The 19,478-nt window shown below is 26.8% G+C and overlaps 2 protein-coding genes across 4 annotated transcripts; one reads left to right on the forward strand and one right to left on the reverse strand.

Moving 5' to 3' along the window:
* The first annotated feature begins 20 nt into the window (after window positions 1-20).
* LOC103572057 (uncharacterized) lies at window positions 21-8,874 on the forward strand. The gene is given in 4 exon segments (XM_053739166.1): window positions 21-410; window positions 767-859; window positions 1,521-5,189; window positions 5,192-8,874. Coding segments are annotated over 2 exon segments (7,176 nt in total). The 5' UTR covers window positions 21-410; window positions 767-859; window positions 1,521-1,599; the 3' UTR covers window positions 8,778-8,874.
* A 233-nt stretch (window positions 8,875-9,107) lies between these two features.
* LOC103572048 (probable elongation factor 1-delta) lies at window positions 9,108-18,832 on the reverse strand. 3 transcript variants are annotated; one of them, XM_014444787.2, is made up of 7 exons: window positions 18,648-18,789; window positions 15,043-15,182; window positions 11,930-12,028; window positions 11,326-11,440; window positions 10,306-10,472; window positions 9,588-9,657; window positions 9,108-9,511 (listed from the first exon to the last, which is right to left on the reverse strand). In XM_014444787.2, the coding sequence occupies exons 2-7, from the start codon at window positions 15,133-15,135 to the stop codon at window positions 9,231-9,233; spliced, it is 825 nt and encodes a 274-aa protein (XP_014300273.1). In that variant the 5' UTR covers window positions 15,136-15,182; window positions 18,648-18,789; the 3' UTR covers window positions 9,108-9,230. The 3 variants fall into 3 exon arrangements, with proteins under 3 accessions (XP_014300273.1, XP_014300274.1, XP_008548658.1); XM_014444788.2 differs by lacking the exon at window positions 11,930-12,028; XM_008550436.3 differs by lacking the exons at window positions 9,108-9,511; window positions 9,588-9,657; window positions 10,306-10,472; ... (1 more) ...; window positions 11,930-12,028; window positions 15,043-15,182 and adding an exon at window positions 16,581-17,930 and having other exon boundaries at window positions 18,648-18,832.
* Window positions 18,833-19,478: the final 646 nt, after the last annotated feature.

The raw sequence follows: 19,478 nt of genomic DNA on the forward strand, positions 1-19,478 counted from the left end.
AATAATATTTTCAATTATTTTTCAATTACAATAAAAAAGTGTCAAGTTTTATGTATTCATTATTTCTTTATTCAATTTTTTAAAATTAAGGCGGGAAAATTATTGTACACTACACTTTGTTCTAAGCAAGCGCAAAGCTTGAGTCCAGGACTTGCATTCTCCCGCCTAACTTTGCCATCGAATAAAAATATTTTAAAATCTTCCGACTAGAAGGCATGAAAATTAAGACCTTACAGTATCAAAAGAAGATCGCGTCGTTATTCAAATTTATCTAACAGGTATTTTAATTGTTTTTTACGTTGTAATTTTAATTACATTATTGTACTGTTTAGTGTTTTTAAAAAAATAATTAAATGGAAAAAGGTTTTAATTCTCTATGTATATATTGACGGAATAAAATAATATTGAAGGTAATAATTAAATTTTTCTTTTGTAAATTAAACGATTAAATACTGAAAAAAAAATTTTTTTTAAAATGCATCTTAAGAATTTTGATAGATTTTTTTTCGGCATATTTTAAAAAATCTATTTCAATGAAAAGTTAATCGTTAAAACATTAAAATTGTCTAATATCTACTACTTTTAAAATCATATTGAAGATAGCTAAATTATTTTCGTTAGTTGATATCTAATTCAATTGTTCAATAATTAAAAATATAATTATTATTCGAAAACATAAATAATATTAATAATAATAACAAGAGTTTATTTTTTAAGTGCGCAATTATATATTCCGGTCTTCATTTGTTTTGGGATTGCATTACAGTAACTGGATGGCGTCATCGTAGTTCAACTTACACCGCATGTTGAGTCAAGATTTTGTTCCGGCTTTTTTTAATCAGTTGTATTGAACAATAAGGTAATAAAACGATAATTATTCACTATATAATATCTGAATACCTTATATATGAAAATTAAATCAGCAAACAATTGATAATTTTTTAATAAACAAATTCAATATTATAAAAAAAGTGTTTTTAAATGTTTATTCCTGATTAAAAAAAGTGATTTTGAACATATTAAAAAAAAGTTTTTTAATACTTTTAAATAATTCCATAAGCTTTAAATTCTCCCAATTTTTAAGCATAGTCGTTTTAAAATGTTTCAAATCATTCATTATTCGATTATTTGGGGAGATTCGAAGATATTCAATTTTCTAAAAACTACAATAATTTTTAATTACTAAATAATAGTCAAATTTTCTGATTGTTGTGAGATTTGGAATGATTTGAAAACATTAAATTTTTTGTTTTTTGAATACTTCCAAATACTTTTCAATCACTGAAAAATTATTTAATCGCTTTGAATACTTTTTAATTTTTATTTTAAATTCAGAACGATTAAAAAACATTAAATTTTTTTTTAATATTTTCTAATCACTTTTTTAAATCAGATATAAAAAACTTTTAAAAATCTGTATATTTTTTTAAATAATTTGTTTATAGAAATAAAAAAATTCTTGAATGTTTACTACTTTCAGTATCATTTGTATATAAATTGATACTTAAATATATTTTTAGATTTGATAAGTTGATGACTAAATAAATCAATTAAGTAATCGGATACTTTATCAAGAGCATTGTTGTCATATATGTTACGATGCCTTTGCAGAACGATATGAACGCTCCGAGCTTATCGGACTTTTACTCACTCGTTTCCTGTTCAAAAGAAGAATTCATCGAGATGTATAAAAAATATGACAAAATTCATGCAGCAAAGCTTCATTCACAAATTGCAACTGAAGTGGCTAACACTATCACCAAAGCTGATGACACAAATAATTTTAAACGATACTTTAAATTACTTGATCTCATCAAAGATTTTGAAGATAAGGAGACCCTGCAGGATTTCAACGAGAGCATTGATAAGTCATTAAAAAATTATAATTTTTTTATTCTTGCTTGCAAATATAATAGATATCAGATTTTAAAATATATAGTTGAAAACAGTACCACAAATATTGACAAATGTTTAATTGACCTGGAGGATAAAGATGAAGAGAATCACAATGCGTTTTATTATGCTATACGCGTTGGTAATTGTAAGCTCATTGAAACTCTTCTGGATTTGTGGCCTTCCCAATATTTAATAAATTTAGATAAAGTATACGAACTTCTTGCTCAAGCATATGAAGAATTAAAATTAAAAAATGTTGTATTATCAGATGAAGTTATAACGCTTGTCGAAAAACGATTGATTAATTATAGATTTTATTCTGACAGTTCGGATAAGATTAAAAGTATACAAATTTCTCATTGCGATATAATAGAGCGGATTGAATTGGTGGTTGATAATATAAATTTACTTAAAGCTGAATTTTTTAATATAAATAAATTAGATGAAAAATTTTTTCTTCGTGCAAGATTTATTGTTCAGAATATAAATATTTTAAAACGTCAAATGAAATTAACATATTGTAAATTACCTTGGGAAGAAATTGAATTTTGTTTAATTGCGTACATTAATTCTGAACAAAAAACTAAATTGCCAATTTTTAACTTTTTTTTAAGTAAAAGTAAACTACTAAGTCATCTTGATATTTTTTCACGTAAACTTGATAATGAAAAAATTACTATTAATAAAATTTCAATTAATAGATTGTTGACTTTACCAAAATTTACTCGTGAAAAAGGCATTGATGATATTGTTAAAGTTAGTCCAGAGTTTAAGGAATTATATGATGATTATAGGCAGCTAAGAGACACTTATTCTTTGGAAATAATTAATCAGTATTTAGACTTGTCATTATCTGCGGATGCTAGTGAAAAAGAAGGGCAATTAGTTATAACAAGAACGTTACAAGTTATTGGAGAATATGTAAAGAATACATGGGAGTCGCCAAAAATGTCAGAATTTACAAGTAAATTATTACTCTCATCATTGCCTTCAAATATACGACAAATAATTATTGATCTACGTAACTCATTATCTCACAATAATTCTCAATCACAAAGACTTAACATAGAAAATGATTATTCTAAGAGTAATTTTTTTTCAAACATTCAAAATGAAACTAAAATAATTAGTTCTGTAATAAAAAATATTCTTTACAAAACTCGAACTCATCATATTGCTACACTTTTAGAAACTATTGCTTCGAGTCAGACTAGAAATGATATAAAAAGTGCATTAGAAACTTTCAATTTTGAAATAAACTCTACTTGGTTTAAAGATAAATTCAAATTTTATGAAAATGATTCTTTACAGAAATTAATCGACAAATTAAATTCTATTATAACAAATAAAACTTCTTATGAAAGTTTATTATTTGATAAATTAAAACTAATGTCGAAGCATCTTTATTCTTCAGAAAATGATTTAGATTATACTTCTAAACTACTACTGTTAAAAGAGATGCGTAAGCGTATTAATGACGATAATATAAATGATAATGGTATCAACGAAATAAAATATTTTGCTAATCGAGCTTTGTTAAATATGTCACCAGATGTTGATTTAAAAAATTGTCAAAAAATTATTTTCAACACACTATTTAATATAGTAGGTAGTAGCGGACCTAGAATTTCACCTGAACAGTATGATTATTTAATGCAAGTTATTAATACTATTTTTACTCGAATAGGATTTGGTATGCATAATATGAAATGGCTTGAAGAATTACGCGATAAGTTGTATAAAAGTAATTATTCATGGGATTCGAAGAAAATAAATAACGTAGATAATTTAAAAGAAACTAAAAATTCATCTGAAAGGTCAAAACAAGAGTACATTTTAAAATTGTCGACACTGAAAAATATAATTGAAAGTAATAATTTAAATGAGGATCTTACTATTTATCAGAAGAATAAAAAACTACAGGCAGTAATCGAAATGCTGGTGTTGGATATAATGTCTATTTTAGATGGTTCTAAAAACATTTTAGTTGATAATCATCTACTCTTAGATAAGTCAGCTCCTCTATTGATTGGAAAAAATTTGCGAAATCATTTAGCTCACGGCAATGCTCTTATTGACATTCTATTATTTGATTCTTCAATAGTGATATTTTTAAATGCTACTAAACTTACTACGGAAAATGTTATTGAGTGTAATAAAAAAGTCGGTAAAGTAATACAGAATAATTTAACTGAATTAAAGTCAAAATATCAACAAGATTTAATGACCGTTATTAATCAAGAAGCTATGTTTGAATCATTGGAGCGGGGCGATTTCGATACTTTTAAAAATACTTTAGCCAGGGGGGCCGATATTCATGGTAGAAGTAATCGCTTATGGACTGCTCTGCATTTTGCTGCTAAAGGATCTAACTGTGAAATAATAAAATTTATTCTTGATCAAAAAGTTGAATTCAATGTAAAAGATATTAATGGTCAAAGTCCTTTACATGTAGCAGCCGAGTATGGACAAACCGATATCGTTAGATTTTTTTTATCGAAAAAAATTTCAAGTATTGACGTCGTAGATAATTATGGAGAAACGCCATTGCATATAGCAGCTCAACGGGGCCACCGAGAGTTAGTTGAAATTTTACTGAAAAATAATTGTAAAATTAATATTTTTAATCATTCTGGCTATATGCCGTTGCATTGCGCTGCATTGAACGGCCATGAGGATGTTTTGAGAGTGTTATTGAAAAAAGAAAAGAGCGTAGATCACAGTAAATCATTTGATGATAAGTCCATATTACATTTAGCTTCTGAGCATGGACACACAGATCTTGTTAAGTATTTAGTCAATCTTAAAGCAGATGTAAATACCAAGACAGGAAGAAATGAAACACCTTTGCATGAAGCAGCTCTCAACGGTCATTTAGAGGTAGTAAAAATTTTAATTTATAACAAAGCTGATATTAACATTGCTTCTGTTGATGGACTTACACCTCTGCATAATGCTGTTGAAACCGGGCGTGAAAAAATAGTGGAAATTTTACTTCAACACGGTGCTCAATTAAATAGTATTTATAATCCGGATAATTATGCAGCAATAAATCATGCAGCTAAATATGGCCATCTCAATGTTCTTAAACTTTTATTAAAATATGGAGCAAAAGTTAATATTCAAACGAAAAGAAGAATGACACCGTTACATTTTGCTGCTTTGTATCAGCATTTAGAACTCGTAGATGTTTTAATAAAAAATAAAGCACTACTCGATGTTAAAGATATTGAGGGTTTTACTCCATTACATTTTGCTTGTATAAAAGGTAATGAGCAAATTCTAAATTGTTATTGGATAATGGTGCATCAATTAATATTAAAGATAATAACAATCAAACACCTTTACATGTAGCAGCTAGACACGGTCAAATAGAAGCCGTTAAAGTTTTGATAGCTAAAGGTGCCAATTGTAATTCAAAAGATATTGAAGGAATGACTGCATTATCTGTAAGTTCACATAATGGACATGCAGATATTGTTAAACTTCTAATTGATCAAGGTGTTGATATAAATAGTAAAAATTTTAATGGCGGGACCTCACTACATGAAGCAGCTCGTACTGGAAATGAGGAAATTGTTAAAATGTTAAAAGAAGCCGGTGCTGATGTTAACATTGCAGATTTTAACGGAGCTTCAGCATTATATATAAGCGCGTTTGAAGGCCATGTAAAAGTAGTAAAATATTTACTGTCTGTAGATACTAAAACTGATATTAAAGCTGGCAGTGATCTAATTCCGCTTCATGCTGCTGTTGAAGGTAACCATCAAGAAATTGTTAAAATTTTACTTGAAAAGTATTCAGTTGATATTGCTGATAAACAAAGACGTACTCCGTTGATGATTGCGGCTAAATTAAATCATGTAGAGATAGTGAAACAGCTAATTAAACACGGAGCAAATGTAAAAGCCGGAGTAATGCAGCCTTTAGTAATAGCAACGATGTCTGGACACAAAAGTATTGTAGATATATTTCTAAAACATAAAGATATTAATGTGAACGATTTAATCCAAGGTACAAAAATGAATTTGTTACATCTAGCAGTTAGTTCCAACCACAATAATATTGTTGAGACATTGATAGCTAATAAAGTAGATGTAAATGCTAAATGTCTCCATGGAACACCACTTTTTGAAGCAGCAGACAAAGGATACACGGACATCGTTAATACTTTGTTGAAAAACAAAGCAGACCCGGATATTCAAGATGATGATAAACGAACAGCTTTAGAGTTTGCAGTTTCAAAAGGACATCTTGAAATTGTTAAATTATTGTTTCAGCATACTAAAATGAAAATAAATAATAAAGGAGTAAACAATTTTACAATGCTACACATTGCGGCTCAGGAAGGGTGTTTAGATGTTGTAAAATACTTAGTTGAAAAAGGCGCAAATGTTAATGCTACCAATGTTTTTGGTTCTAAACCTATTCACATCGCGGCTCGAGAAGGTCACAAAAGTATTGTAGAATATTTTTTGAGTATTGGAATGAACATTAATAGTTCGGGTGACCGATATCGAACACCGTTGCATTTCGCTGCTGGATCAAATAAGAAAGAAGTTGTGGAATATTTAATAAGCCAGCAAGTTGATGTCAATATTCGTGATCTAGATGGAATATCATCATTACATATAGCTGCTCATTATGGATGTAAAGAAACTGTTGAAATTTTGTTGAATAATGGAGCGGCTTACAATATTTTTGACAACATCAGTAGAACACCACGAGAAATGACTACTCATCATTCTGTAATTAAAATATTAGCTGTCATTGATGATTTATTTAAAGCTGTCAATAAAAATAATTTAGATGATTGTAAAAGTTTGATTAATCAAGGAGTGATAATTAACGTGGTAGATAAAGATTTATTTAGTCCATTACACTATGCTTCTTGGCATGGTTTTACAGAAATAGTTAACATCTTATTGATGAATCATGCGAATCCTAATATTGCAACTAAAAAAGGTTCCACGCCTCTGCATTATGCTGCTAAATTTGGACATCTTGATATTGTTAAACTTTTACTATCCTACGGCGCTATTTACGATGTTAAAACTAGTAAAAATAATAAACCAGTAGACTTATCAGATAAATTAGAAATTATTAAAATTATAAAAGTAATCGATCAATTATTTCTCCAAGTAGAAGCTCGTGACACGACGGTAATTAAAGAATTAAGAAAAATTAAAGCTTCTGATATAAAAATGATAACTAATGCTCGTAATAGCAAAAATGAAACGTTGATGGTTGCAGCAGCTAATAATAATTTTCCGAATATTCAAAATCTTAAATTTGGATTTCTTAATAATATTTCATTAGATATAAATAAAGCTCATAAATTATCTGCTCAAGAGAAATATTCAGAAGCTTTGATTGTATTTAAATCGATTTATGATAAGCAGAAAAAAATTTTAGGGCCTGATGATCTAGGAAGTTTAGATATTAAACTGGAAATCGCACAATTAAATTGCTCTCTACATAATTATGAAGAAGCTTTGAAGATTTATCAAGAAATTTATAGCAAACAGTCAAAATTGCTGGGTGTAGATAGTAAAGACACATTAAAAACTAGAAGTATGATGGGTTTAGTTTTTTATAAATTAGGAAGAAATGAAGAAGCGATTGATATTTATAGAGATACGTTTGAGAAGCAAAAAGTATTACTGGATGCGAATGACGAAAAGTTACTTTACACTCAATCTCACATGGCATTAGTATTAATGGCTTTAAATAAATTTGATGAAGCTTTAAAAATAAATTATGATACTTTTAAAAAATACAAAATTAAATTCGGTGCTAATGATCCCAGAGTTTTAGTAGTACAAAATAATATAGCAAAAGTACTAGCTCATCAGGGAAAATATGACGAAGCTTTGAAAACTTATGAGGATGTTTATCAGTTGAGAAAGAAAGTTTTAGGACAAAATCATTCTGACACTTTGAGAGCTCTTCACAATAAAGTCGAAGTTTATGTTTTGCAAAAAAATTATGACCAAGCAGTTTCTTCCTGCCAACAAGTACTCGATATCCAAAAGAAAATATTGGGATCTAATCATTTAGATACTTTGAACACTCAAGTTCAGCTGGGGAATATACTTTTTAAACGAAACGACGTTTTTAAAGCATTGAAAGTTTTTAAAGAAGCTTTTGAACGAATGAAAATAGCTATTGGATCAAATCATCCTGATGTCTTAACTTTGTCGAAAAATATAACATCTATTTCACGAGCATTAGAATCTACTGGAGATTTAAATCAACTGAAGAATATTGAAAATAAAATTATTTCTGAATCAGCCAATGACAAGAATTTGATTAAATATTTAATAGAAAATGGAATGGACATTAATAGTAAAGATGAGAATGGATTTACATTTTTACACTATGCAGTTAATAATGGTGATATAGATATTGTTAAATTTTTGATAAAAAATGGCGCTAATTGCACTTTAAGTTCAAACAAAGGCAATACGCCATTGCATTGTGCCGTCTCAAAAAACAATGAGATAATTGTTGACATTTTACTGAAACACGTAAAAGAAATGAATAATACTAAATTAAATTCGTTTATTGATTGCAAAACAACAGCTGGAGGAATGACGTGCATGCATGTTGCGGCGAAAAATGGTTTTGAAGGAATTGTCAGATTATTGTTAAAATATGGGGCAACTTACGACGTGAGAAATTTTGTTGGTAATAAAACGCCTCTTGATATTTGTGAAAATGAAAATATTATTAAATTATTAAAATTTCTCAATGAACTTTTCAATGATTTAAAAACTAATAAAAGCATTATGATTTTTAAATTAAAAAAACTAACGAGCAATGAATTAGAGATAATAAAAAATGCACGTAATAGCGATAATAATACATTAACATATTAGTGTATATATGTTTGTTCACATATATATCTAACAACTCATTACAATTTTTGAAAAAAACAATTTCTTTTTTTAGCATGAATAATAAATGTTCATTATTTTTTTTTTATTATCAACTAACAGTTCCAGTTTTTATTTGAAAATTTGATTTTATTTTCTATTGTCAAGTATAAAAATATGTAATTTTTAATTTTTTATGTATCATTATTATAAGTATTTTATGAATCTGACAATAAAATTAACAGAAAAAAATTAGTTAAATTTTTTATAAAATATTATAATTAAGTTTGTTTTGTCTTCTGGGGAATATTAAATAAATATATAAGAAAAGAGTAAAATTTTCAATGCAACTTTATTTATTGATAATGGAATGAAAATAATGCCAAAATATGTCATTGAATTAATATAAATTATCGTTATTTAAAATAATGGCATTAATTGTGAATTAAATATATTCTAAATTTTGTTGAATGCTGCAATGTCTACACTTTGCACAATCTCGTCATTCTTTTCAATTTCCTCAGTTAGCCAATCGACTGAAACTTTGTCATCTTCAATAACACAGGAGATTTGAAGCTTATGGATTTTGTATGCCAGTGGAACGAGTTTAGCTGCTCCCCATAATAATCCATCGCAAGTGATCTTCCTTACTTCAGCTTCCATTGCTTTCATATCGGTTTCATCATCCCATGGCTTAACATCTAAAACTATACTTGACTTAGCAATTACCGCTGGTTCTGTAATTAAAATTTAAATAATTAATATTAAATACTTCAATGTAATTTTAATTTCTTAATTTATAAAATTACTAACTTTTAGATTTTTTCGCAGCATATGCAGCAAGACGTTCTTCTCTTATTTTAGCAGCCTCAGCATCTTCACCCTTAAAAATTAATATAATGGATTTGAATTTATAATTCATAAATAATGAAACAATTTTAATGAATGTGATCTAATGAAACATAGAAAAAAAACATTTTTAATCGATTATGATTAATGACAATTGATATTTAATGAATGGAATGATGATTATGAGCATTAAAAAAAATAATTTGAGAATAAATATATCATGGAAAATATTTTAATTACGGTAAGACGTTTATATCAGGAATATCTGGTGTAAAACATCATTATATCCTTTAATTAAACTGCAGAATCATTTATAAAATAATTAATTTAATAATTTAATTAGAGTTAAAAAAATATTTAATATTTATAAATTTATTTTCACATATCAAAGGACATTTAAATTTAATAAAATATTGTACAAATAGATTTTGTGTTAAGAAACCAGTAGAAGTAGATCACAAATTTTAAAATCGTTTCATAAACTATAGACAAGAAAAAGATCGTGCAAAACTATCTAATAAAACTAAATATTTTTTTGTATAATACAATAATCTATAACTACTCATAATATTTAATTTTATGACATTATACACAATGAATTTATAATACAAGCAATTATTTTAGTATTAATTGATAATCTTTATTTAAGTTACTATTTTATGATAATTAAAGTTTAACTTACCTCTGAATCAGAACCAAATAGATCAACGTCATCGTCATCATCTTCTGCTGGTGGTGAAGCTTTTTCTGAAGGGGGTTTTGCAGGACAAATGCAAAGATAAGGAGCTGGCTCTGGACCAGATACTGTTATTTCTAGTTTCTTAATAGCGGCTTCTAAATCAGTTATATCTATAAAAAAAAATAATAAATATTTCTTATTATTATGACCATTAAAAAAAATTAAATGCTTGCCCTACATTCGCGCTGCGAAAGCCTGTAATACCCGTGAAACAAAAGTGTGGATTTGGGTAGTTGTTAAAAATTAAATTTTCTCAGGCACCACATAAAAAGTTTCTTTATAGTGAAAAAATAAGTGAGGAATGTGGTTTTTTATTTAAAGTAATTTATGAAGATATTTAAAAAAAAACTTTTTTTGGGTCTGAATTGATCGTTTTAAAGTTTACAAATTTAAAAGATAACATTTTTCTAAGTATATAGAAACTATAACAAGCATTAATGATTAATATGTTACGAGCTACGAAGTTGTGTATATTTAAGAAAAAATGTTATTTTTAACATTCGTAATTCTTTAAATGCTCAATTAATAAGGTCTAAAAAAGTTTTTTTAAAATATCTCCATAAATAAACATTTTATGATAAAAATTAACATGACCTTTTTTGTCAAGAATTTAATTTCTTACAAAATTGTTCCTATGATTTTTTCCTTTAATCTGCATATTTCAAGAGATATTTTTAAAAAACCGCGATTGTATCGAAAAATGAACTTTGATCGTCCTGAGGCACGTGTTCTTTTTACTTAAAATGAAAAAACCAAATTCCCCAGGTATTTCGTCTCTAAAAAGAAGCTTTTTATGAGGCGCCTGAGAAAATTTAATTTTCAACGACTACCTTAGAGTTCAGAAATATATTTTTTTGCACAAAGATCAAACACGAATCGCGGCCTCAAATCATGAGCTAGTGTAGAGCAGGCACTCAGAATTTAAATTCGAAAAAAAAAAAAAAATATATATATTTGCCCTACGTTTGTTCAATGCTTTTACTGTAGCATGAAGTTCTCGGTTATCATTCTCCAGATAAGTAAGGCGTCCCATTAAATCTTGGGAAGGCACAGCTGAATCACCGGAAATGTTGTTGAGCTATAAAACAAAAAAAATTAAAAATATAATTATTCAATGAATTCCAACATCATTTTATAAACGCAAAGAAAGAATATTACACTTATATAACATTTTTATTTTTGTTAGATTTAATAATTAGCTTGAAAGAATAATTATTATTTAATTTAATTAGATATATGAGATGGTTATTTTATGAAAAATATAAATTAGTAAAAGCCCATTGATGAATTTTTCCCAGTATACCAAAAGTTTTTGTTATTAAAGGGCTTTGATGCCACATACTGATACAAGAATTATACAAGTTATTTAAAATTTAATCTATGATTTTGACACATCAGTAATAAAAAATAATCCGTGATTTTTTCGTTATAATTTCTTCCAAAGAATTTTGAAACCGATTTATTTTTTTTTTTAAGAATAAAAATAAAAAAATACAAACAAAGAATAAAAATTAAATAGAACGAAACATTTTAAATCAAGACGTGAGCAAAAATTTACGGTACTCACACACTGTAAACCCTTTTTAATGTGTTGTCGTGCTTTTGCAACTTCATTGGCCAAACTTCCACTGGCAGGATCTTCTGAGCAACCAGACACTCGGCTTTCCTGCACCCACCGATATGAATGATAAATTTATGCCAAACGAATTAATTTTTTAAAAATTTATAATTTATTATTTTTTCTACGATGCTTTAAGTTTTAAAAATATATATGATGCATAGAAAGCGATTATTTTATTAGTCTTTAAATTTTAAAATAAGTAAATAAAATAATTGATGCAATATTCATATATGATACACAATCAACAAGACGCGTTAAATTATTTCAAAAAATCCTCTTATAAAATTACGATAACAATTAAACTAAAAGTAACAGACTACCCATGACAATTCAAAGGCAAGCCTACAAAAATTCATGCTCTACAATAAAATAACTAAAAGCGATATCTTCAGTAGAAAATCTCCCGACCTTACAATTTTTAGAAAATTCACTTTTTAAATTTTTTCTTAGCTAATTCCGTGATTTATTAACCCGTAATTTATTAACCCGTATTTTTGTCTTTTCTCTCAAACATAAATTTTAACCCTTTCAAACCTACCGTGCACAATTGAGGACATTAAAGTTTTGTTAAATAAATATAGCAAAATAAAAATTTACGTAACTAAAAACGGTTGTTTCTGTTTGCGAACATTATAAACTTCGTAAAAGCTTTTTCAATATTTCCATACTCAGTAGTACCTACTATAACAGGAAAAAAATCGGTTCATGAAAATTCCAAAAAACAAAAAATCAGGTTTGAAAGGGTTAAATGCAAAATAAAGATCGAGGCTTGACACAACTCTTTATGATCTAGAAATCTTTATTATTTTTTTTAAATTTTATTCGATGAGAAAGAAGTAGACAGAATTTCTTTTTATTAAGCAAGTGTTACAAAAATATTATTGCTCGTCCGCTCGAGTATGAACGAGAAAAAAATGACAGTTCTTCTCAAGTTATAAAGTTGCCGATTGAAAGTCTCCTATCTCTAGCGTCATTAACGGGGGGAGATGCCTGAGATACAAAAAAGAGGATATTTTTGTGATTTTTTTTTTTGAGTATTTTCTTTATTAAAATTCTTAAAATTTGTGATATTATCAAGCATCATCTCAAGAACATTCTGCTAAATTTTCATAAAAAAATATTTAAAAATAAACCAGTGGTATGATAACTCATGACTATTTCATCTAAAATCAAAAAACCAAAAAGATTTCTTTAATACATAAGTTTATCTTAGATTTGAACAAAGGATTTTTTTTTTCAATGAGTATTTATTTTTTAATGAAATAAAAGAAAGAATTTTTGGCAAAAATCAGCGTTTTTTGATTGCGCCTTTGCCAAAAATTCAAAAATGAATATTTTGTTTATTCCTTCGTTCAAATCCAAGATAAACTTATCTACTAAGGAAATCTTTTTGGTTTTTTGATTTCAAATGAGGCAGTCATGAGTTATCCTGCCTATAGCATGGAGACTTTTTTTGTTCATGACTCGTCTCTCCGTACTACCACCAGCTCATTTTTAAATATTTTTTTATGAAAATGTAGCAGAATATTCTTGGAATGATGCTTAATAATGTCACAAATTTTAACAATTTTAATAAAGAAGGTATTCTGGAAAAAAAAGGGGATTGATTCCTAAAATAGTTGTTATTTTTTTTCTTTCTACTTCGAACAAGAAAGCTTCGGATGTGATCTACTGTCGTAAAGCCGACATATCACGATGTGCTCAGGTTTAATTAATAAAAATTGCACATTATTTAAAAAAATTTTCTTCTGAAAAACAATATCTATATTTTATTTGTTTCCAGATATAATAAGATTTAAGAAACGATTTTCTACTAAAGACATCGATACATTATAATATTTTGATATAATAAAAACTATAATGGAAAATAATCTATTATAGTAATAAATACAATACAAACTATTTACAAAAAAATAATTTATAGCATAAATTATTAAACTTTCATTTCTATTATATACCTGGTTAGAAACTTCTTTCTTATCAGCAGAATCGTGTTCAGTATTTTTTGAATACTTATTTTTTTTATCTGCTTTATTTTTATTCTCTTTAGATTTTTTTGATGATGATTTTGTTGTTAAATTTGACGGTACAAAATCTTCTATTTTAGTTGATATTAATTTTTCCGAAACATCGCATTCCAAAATTATACGAGAGGCCACCTTGTAACATTTTTTAACTATTCAACTTACAGTTATGGTTTATTTTTATTGACAATTTTTAAATAATAAAATATCTCTTACAACAAAATGTACTTTTTCAATTTTAAAAAACTTTATATTAAATAAAAACTTTTTTTAGCAGTAAGTTGCAAATAATAATATCGTAACGCAAATTAAAAATATTCACGGGATTATTCAATAAAATTTTAAAAAATAAATGTGTTCCCATTAATTTCCACTTTTATTTTTTTTTTAATATTTAAAATTTCCAATTTTTATTGCTAACATTGTCTATGAAATTAATCGTAATAGTTTGTATTAGTGATGTAAAGCAGAGAACTCGTCTGAACAATTATCAGACAATTGGCCAGCGGTAATTTTTTTAATTTCATGCCGGTTCTCGCGCAAACTTTAGCCCAGAAAACCAAAATTTTGTTTTACCGTACCGTTTTTTTGACGGTCATTTCGCGTTAATAGTTTAATAAATACATAGAGGAAGAAGAAATGAGCGGACACGTTTATCAATTATTTTATCAATAATTTATCAGATCTGGATACAGATAAAGTCGGATGCAAAAAAAAGAGCAAAAGGTTAATTAATACTGTCACCAGATATTCCTCGTGCATTATGAACGTTATAAAAAACCAAATAATTAATATGAACGATAAGAATGAGTGTTAAAGTCAATTTACTATGATATGAGGCCCATAGTTTTTAAACATATTAAAAATAAATGTGTTCATGTAAATAAATTTAAATTTAAATAAATTGCTAAGTTTCATTTGAAAATTATGCGTAATTTAAGTAATCTTTTTTTAATATGTTTAAAAATATTTATTTATAATTGAATTAATTTTTAATTTTATAATAATTAAATAAAATAAATATTATTATCTCACCTTGTAGAGACGTTCAAAGTGAGAACGCTCAGCTGCATCGTAAGCTGATTTGTTAATCCAGAATTTTTCTTGAGCAAGTGCGGATACGGCCATTTTTCAAAAATATTTTTGTATTACAACAACGGAAAATTAAAATATTTCTGTAACAAAATTAAATATGTCGAGAAAATATTAGAAGAAAGATATAATTGTCATTTTTAGATAAAAATTGCATTGTATATAAAATTAAAATCATTCCATTTATGAATTCATTGTAAAGATTTTTATAAATATATTATTGAAGGATCACTAGTCTGAACTTTTAAAAAATCAATTCATTTTTTTGAATATTTCCATAGTCTATAGCTTCAAAAATAACACTACATTTTCTAGTGCATATCTCGAATAATTTTTTTGAGTTACAGCCATCTGAAGAGCAGCCGCTTATCGGTTTTCAAAAATACATTTTTCAAAATTACTACATTTTTAACTCAAAAACAATAAATGTAACATTAAGGAGGTTCGAGCGAAACTAGTGAATCAAAATAGTATTTGAATTTTTTGTTTGCTAAATGCTCCTAATAATTATAAAAATTCATTATTTTAATTTATAATAACATAACGAATTCATAAATTAATAATTATTATTTATTTAATGGAAGAAAGTAAGGATATGACTTGATTATTTTTGACATATGGTTTTATAAAAAGATGTGATAACAGCGCGTTCTAACTTTTGAAACTCGATATTCAAATTAAAGCGGGAAAAATTTATTTCTAATCTTGTCTTTCTTTCTAATGTATTTCTACCTTAGATTTTTATCTCAGCTGCTTCCGCAACGTCGCCAAACTCTCAATAATATGTATCTCTGTCTATGAACGAGATTAAAAAATCAAGTTTAACTTCAATTATTGAAATAATTACAACAGTAATACTATATTACTAAAATCTTATAATATTCTAAAAAGATTCAAGTTTACGACGTATGGTTTTTTATTTCTTGAACCTGGAAGGTTAATAATGAAAAAAATCATGTGTCATGACGGAAGTTTGTCCGCCATAAGAGTTGTGTATAAGAACTTTAACAACGTCATTTTTAAATCTTTTTTTTCTAAGAAACTAAACGCGAATCATATTCAAATTTTGAGAATACATCGATAAAGTATTTATTTATATACATAGTAAGTTTCAAATCTTAAAGTTGGAAAATCCTCTTTACAATAGATTCGCTCGAACCCCCTTAATAATACAATACAACAAATGATCAACTCTACTTTTAAACCAATAAGGACAAAGCTTAAGCTACGAATTGTAATTTCGATTCTACTACCTTTGTTTTCTTTAATCCGCATTAAAACTTAACAGATTTTATGAATTCCTGAATGGATATTATAGTTATTTTGAGCCGCAAAATTGCATAATTACTAAAACTCAGAGATCAGTTAATGATAACATGTGTTTATTTTGTAAAAATATAAAATACAAAGTTAGTTATGATTTAAACATGATTATTAAATTTTAAAATAGAATTAAACATGATTATAAATATTTATCAACAAGATTTATGAAAAAACACTAATTTAGTTTGATCGATTTCTTTATAATTATAAAGTATTGTTCAAAATTTTAAATCCCTTAAAAGCCTCAAGTCAATAAGCCTATAGATTAATAATTATATATTAATCATCGTCAACATCACTTAAATTACAAGCCTCAACTCTGGCATCGTTAAGCGACTCAGGCTTTGAAAGATCCATATCATAACCGGTAAAATAATCATTAGCTTCTTTAGAATTTTCCAAAAGTTTATTCAATGTACTACTAAAATCCTCAAATTCTATTTCTTTTGGAACAACACACGGATATAATTTATTCGGCTTAAAATAATTAATAAAATCAACAAGCTCGTCATAAGACGAATGACATGAATAACAAACATTAAATTTGTTGTTACAACCGTCCCATTCAGTGATACCTTTTGTTACATCCTTATCTTTCCAACGAAAAACTGATGGTACAATAGTAATAACTGATTTAAATTCTACATTACGACGACACTCTAACACAACATTACTATAACGATTGAGTTTATTCATGCAAGCATGGATAGGTGTTGACTGAGGATCATTGGTCACACATTTTGATAACTCCGGAACAAATGTATAGCTTTCATAGACTTTGTTTTTAACATGTATTCGGAGATTTAATGCATTGGATAATTCGATAAATAAATACTCAGGTCCGTAATGAGCAGAACATTCTAATACAACAATATTATTAACATCTTGACGGATCCAATCATTAGCAACTCGACAAATTTCTTTGACACTATCGCGTCGACTTGGGAAAAATTTATTAATAGGATTAAAAAATGTCGTATCAATATAAATACTATCAAACTTTTTTGGTATCATTATATTATTAACGTCGTTGTGTAACGGTTTTAATTTAGATAAATCACTTGAACCAATACGAAAATCACCGGTGTAAAGAACAGAGGTTTTTTCATTTTCAAATAGGAACATAACTGAACCAGGACAATGTCCAGCAGGTATACATGTTACTGTTAAATAAAATTTATTATTGTCTACTGTATAATCCACGATTACCGGTGAACAACAATCAATTGTTTTAATAAATTCGGCGTCAGAACCAAATTTGGAAAGTTTGTATTCAAGTATTTTTTTACTAACTGGAGTACAATATAAATATTGTTTATGTTTTAGTAATTTATCAATAAAATATTGACCCTCAGTATATAATAATCCTTTCATATGATCAGTATGACAATGACTTAAAAAAAAAATAGATGATTTTAAATTTTCCCCGTCAAAACGATCCACTGAAATTCCTGGTATTTCTTCAATTAAACCACCGAAAGTTGACATTTTTAAATTGTTTGCAGATTCTGCAATTTAAAATTAATATTCATAGTTCTAACGCAAATTATTCCTCATTTTTTAATTATTATAACGAGTTATTTTTATGGTCATAAATTTTTATGAATATGAATGTGTAGCAGACATCAGACAAATTTTAAATTAATAGAGTAAATAATTAATAAAATAAAATTTAAAAAAAATGCGCATTTAAAAAATTTTGTTAATTATTAATGATTTTGAATTAGTCCGATGACTGCTACATTCTCACGTAAATTTTTACATGATTCTGAAGTTAGCCGACATATGATAATTTTTTGCTTTTTTTCAAAACGATAAATTATAAAAAATTTTACGTTTTTTTTTTTTAATTTCTACATGTGCATATTTTGAGTTTTTTTTTTTATTTGTAATTGGCGTGAAAAAAAAATTTGAAAATTTTGAATTGTCTAACTTAAGGATCATAGTTTGTACATATGTGAGAAAAATAATTTCGGTTGATATAAATATTTGAATAATTGAAAAATTTCAATAGAAATTTTTACTTCATATTTATACATTACGAATATTTAATAAAATAACAGTTATATATTTAAATATGATTTATCCGATAGATTATGCTGTTACGGCACATGCCAAAGTCAAAAGAGTCAATTAATTACGTAAATTAATAATTAAATGAATGAATAGAATATATATGTTGTTATGAAAGATAAAAACTAATCGATATATAATTTTATATTTACCTTAATTTAAAATTTATTTAGGTCCTACGTTTTTCGGCAAGGGCACAATACAGTCGTCTAACTTATGGTTGAGGATCAGGTTATGATGTTACACTTGGAATATTTGCAATAAAATTGAACAAACGCATGCGTTTTATACTTATATATAGCCGTAGGCTGTGAGAGAATCGATCTATATACTTCCGTTATTATGCGTGACGTGTTCATGAAAATAAATTTAAAGGCGCTTTTTCATGCTGGCTAGAGATGTCCAAAATAAATTTGTTTAAAAATGTGATATTTATAAAACAACAGTTTGTTAAATATAGAATTTCGTAAAAAAAAAAAAAAAAATATTAATTAACTATAAATATGATCCCCCACGTATTTTTAAATTTCACACAATGTGAAACAGTTTTGAGCGTTGAAAATTAACAGTGCTTTTGACACGTATATTTTAAATAAACGCGGGAAAATTGAATATTATATATTTAAATTAAAAAGAAAAATTATGACGAAGGAAATTTTCTGAAAACCGTGTGAATAAAAATATATATTGAAGGTATATAAAAACAGTAAAAAATAAACCTTGTTGAATTTAAGCATATATATTAGGGTGCTTTGTTTCCGGCGGACTTTTCATTCGATTTTAAAGATTTCCTATTTAAAATACACGTAAATTAAATTACTTTTCTTTTTACTTTCTAATGCTCAGCTGCATTTTATGATATCAAAGCGCTGTTTGTTGCAAATTGTAGGGAACAGTGTTCTTCAAGAGTGTCCATAGATTTAATCTGTTGACTTGTGTCCGTTGCGGCAGTCATTTTTCCTATAAAATTGACATTTATTGGC

Source organism: Microplitis demolitor, chromosome 5, assembly GCF_026212275.2.
Source record: "Microplitis demolitor isolate Queensland-Clemson2020A chromosome 5, iyMicDemo2.1a, whole genome shotgun sequence".
NCBI lineage: Eukaryota > Metazoa > Arthropoda > Insecta > Hymenoptera > Braconidae > Microplitis > Microplitis demolitor.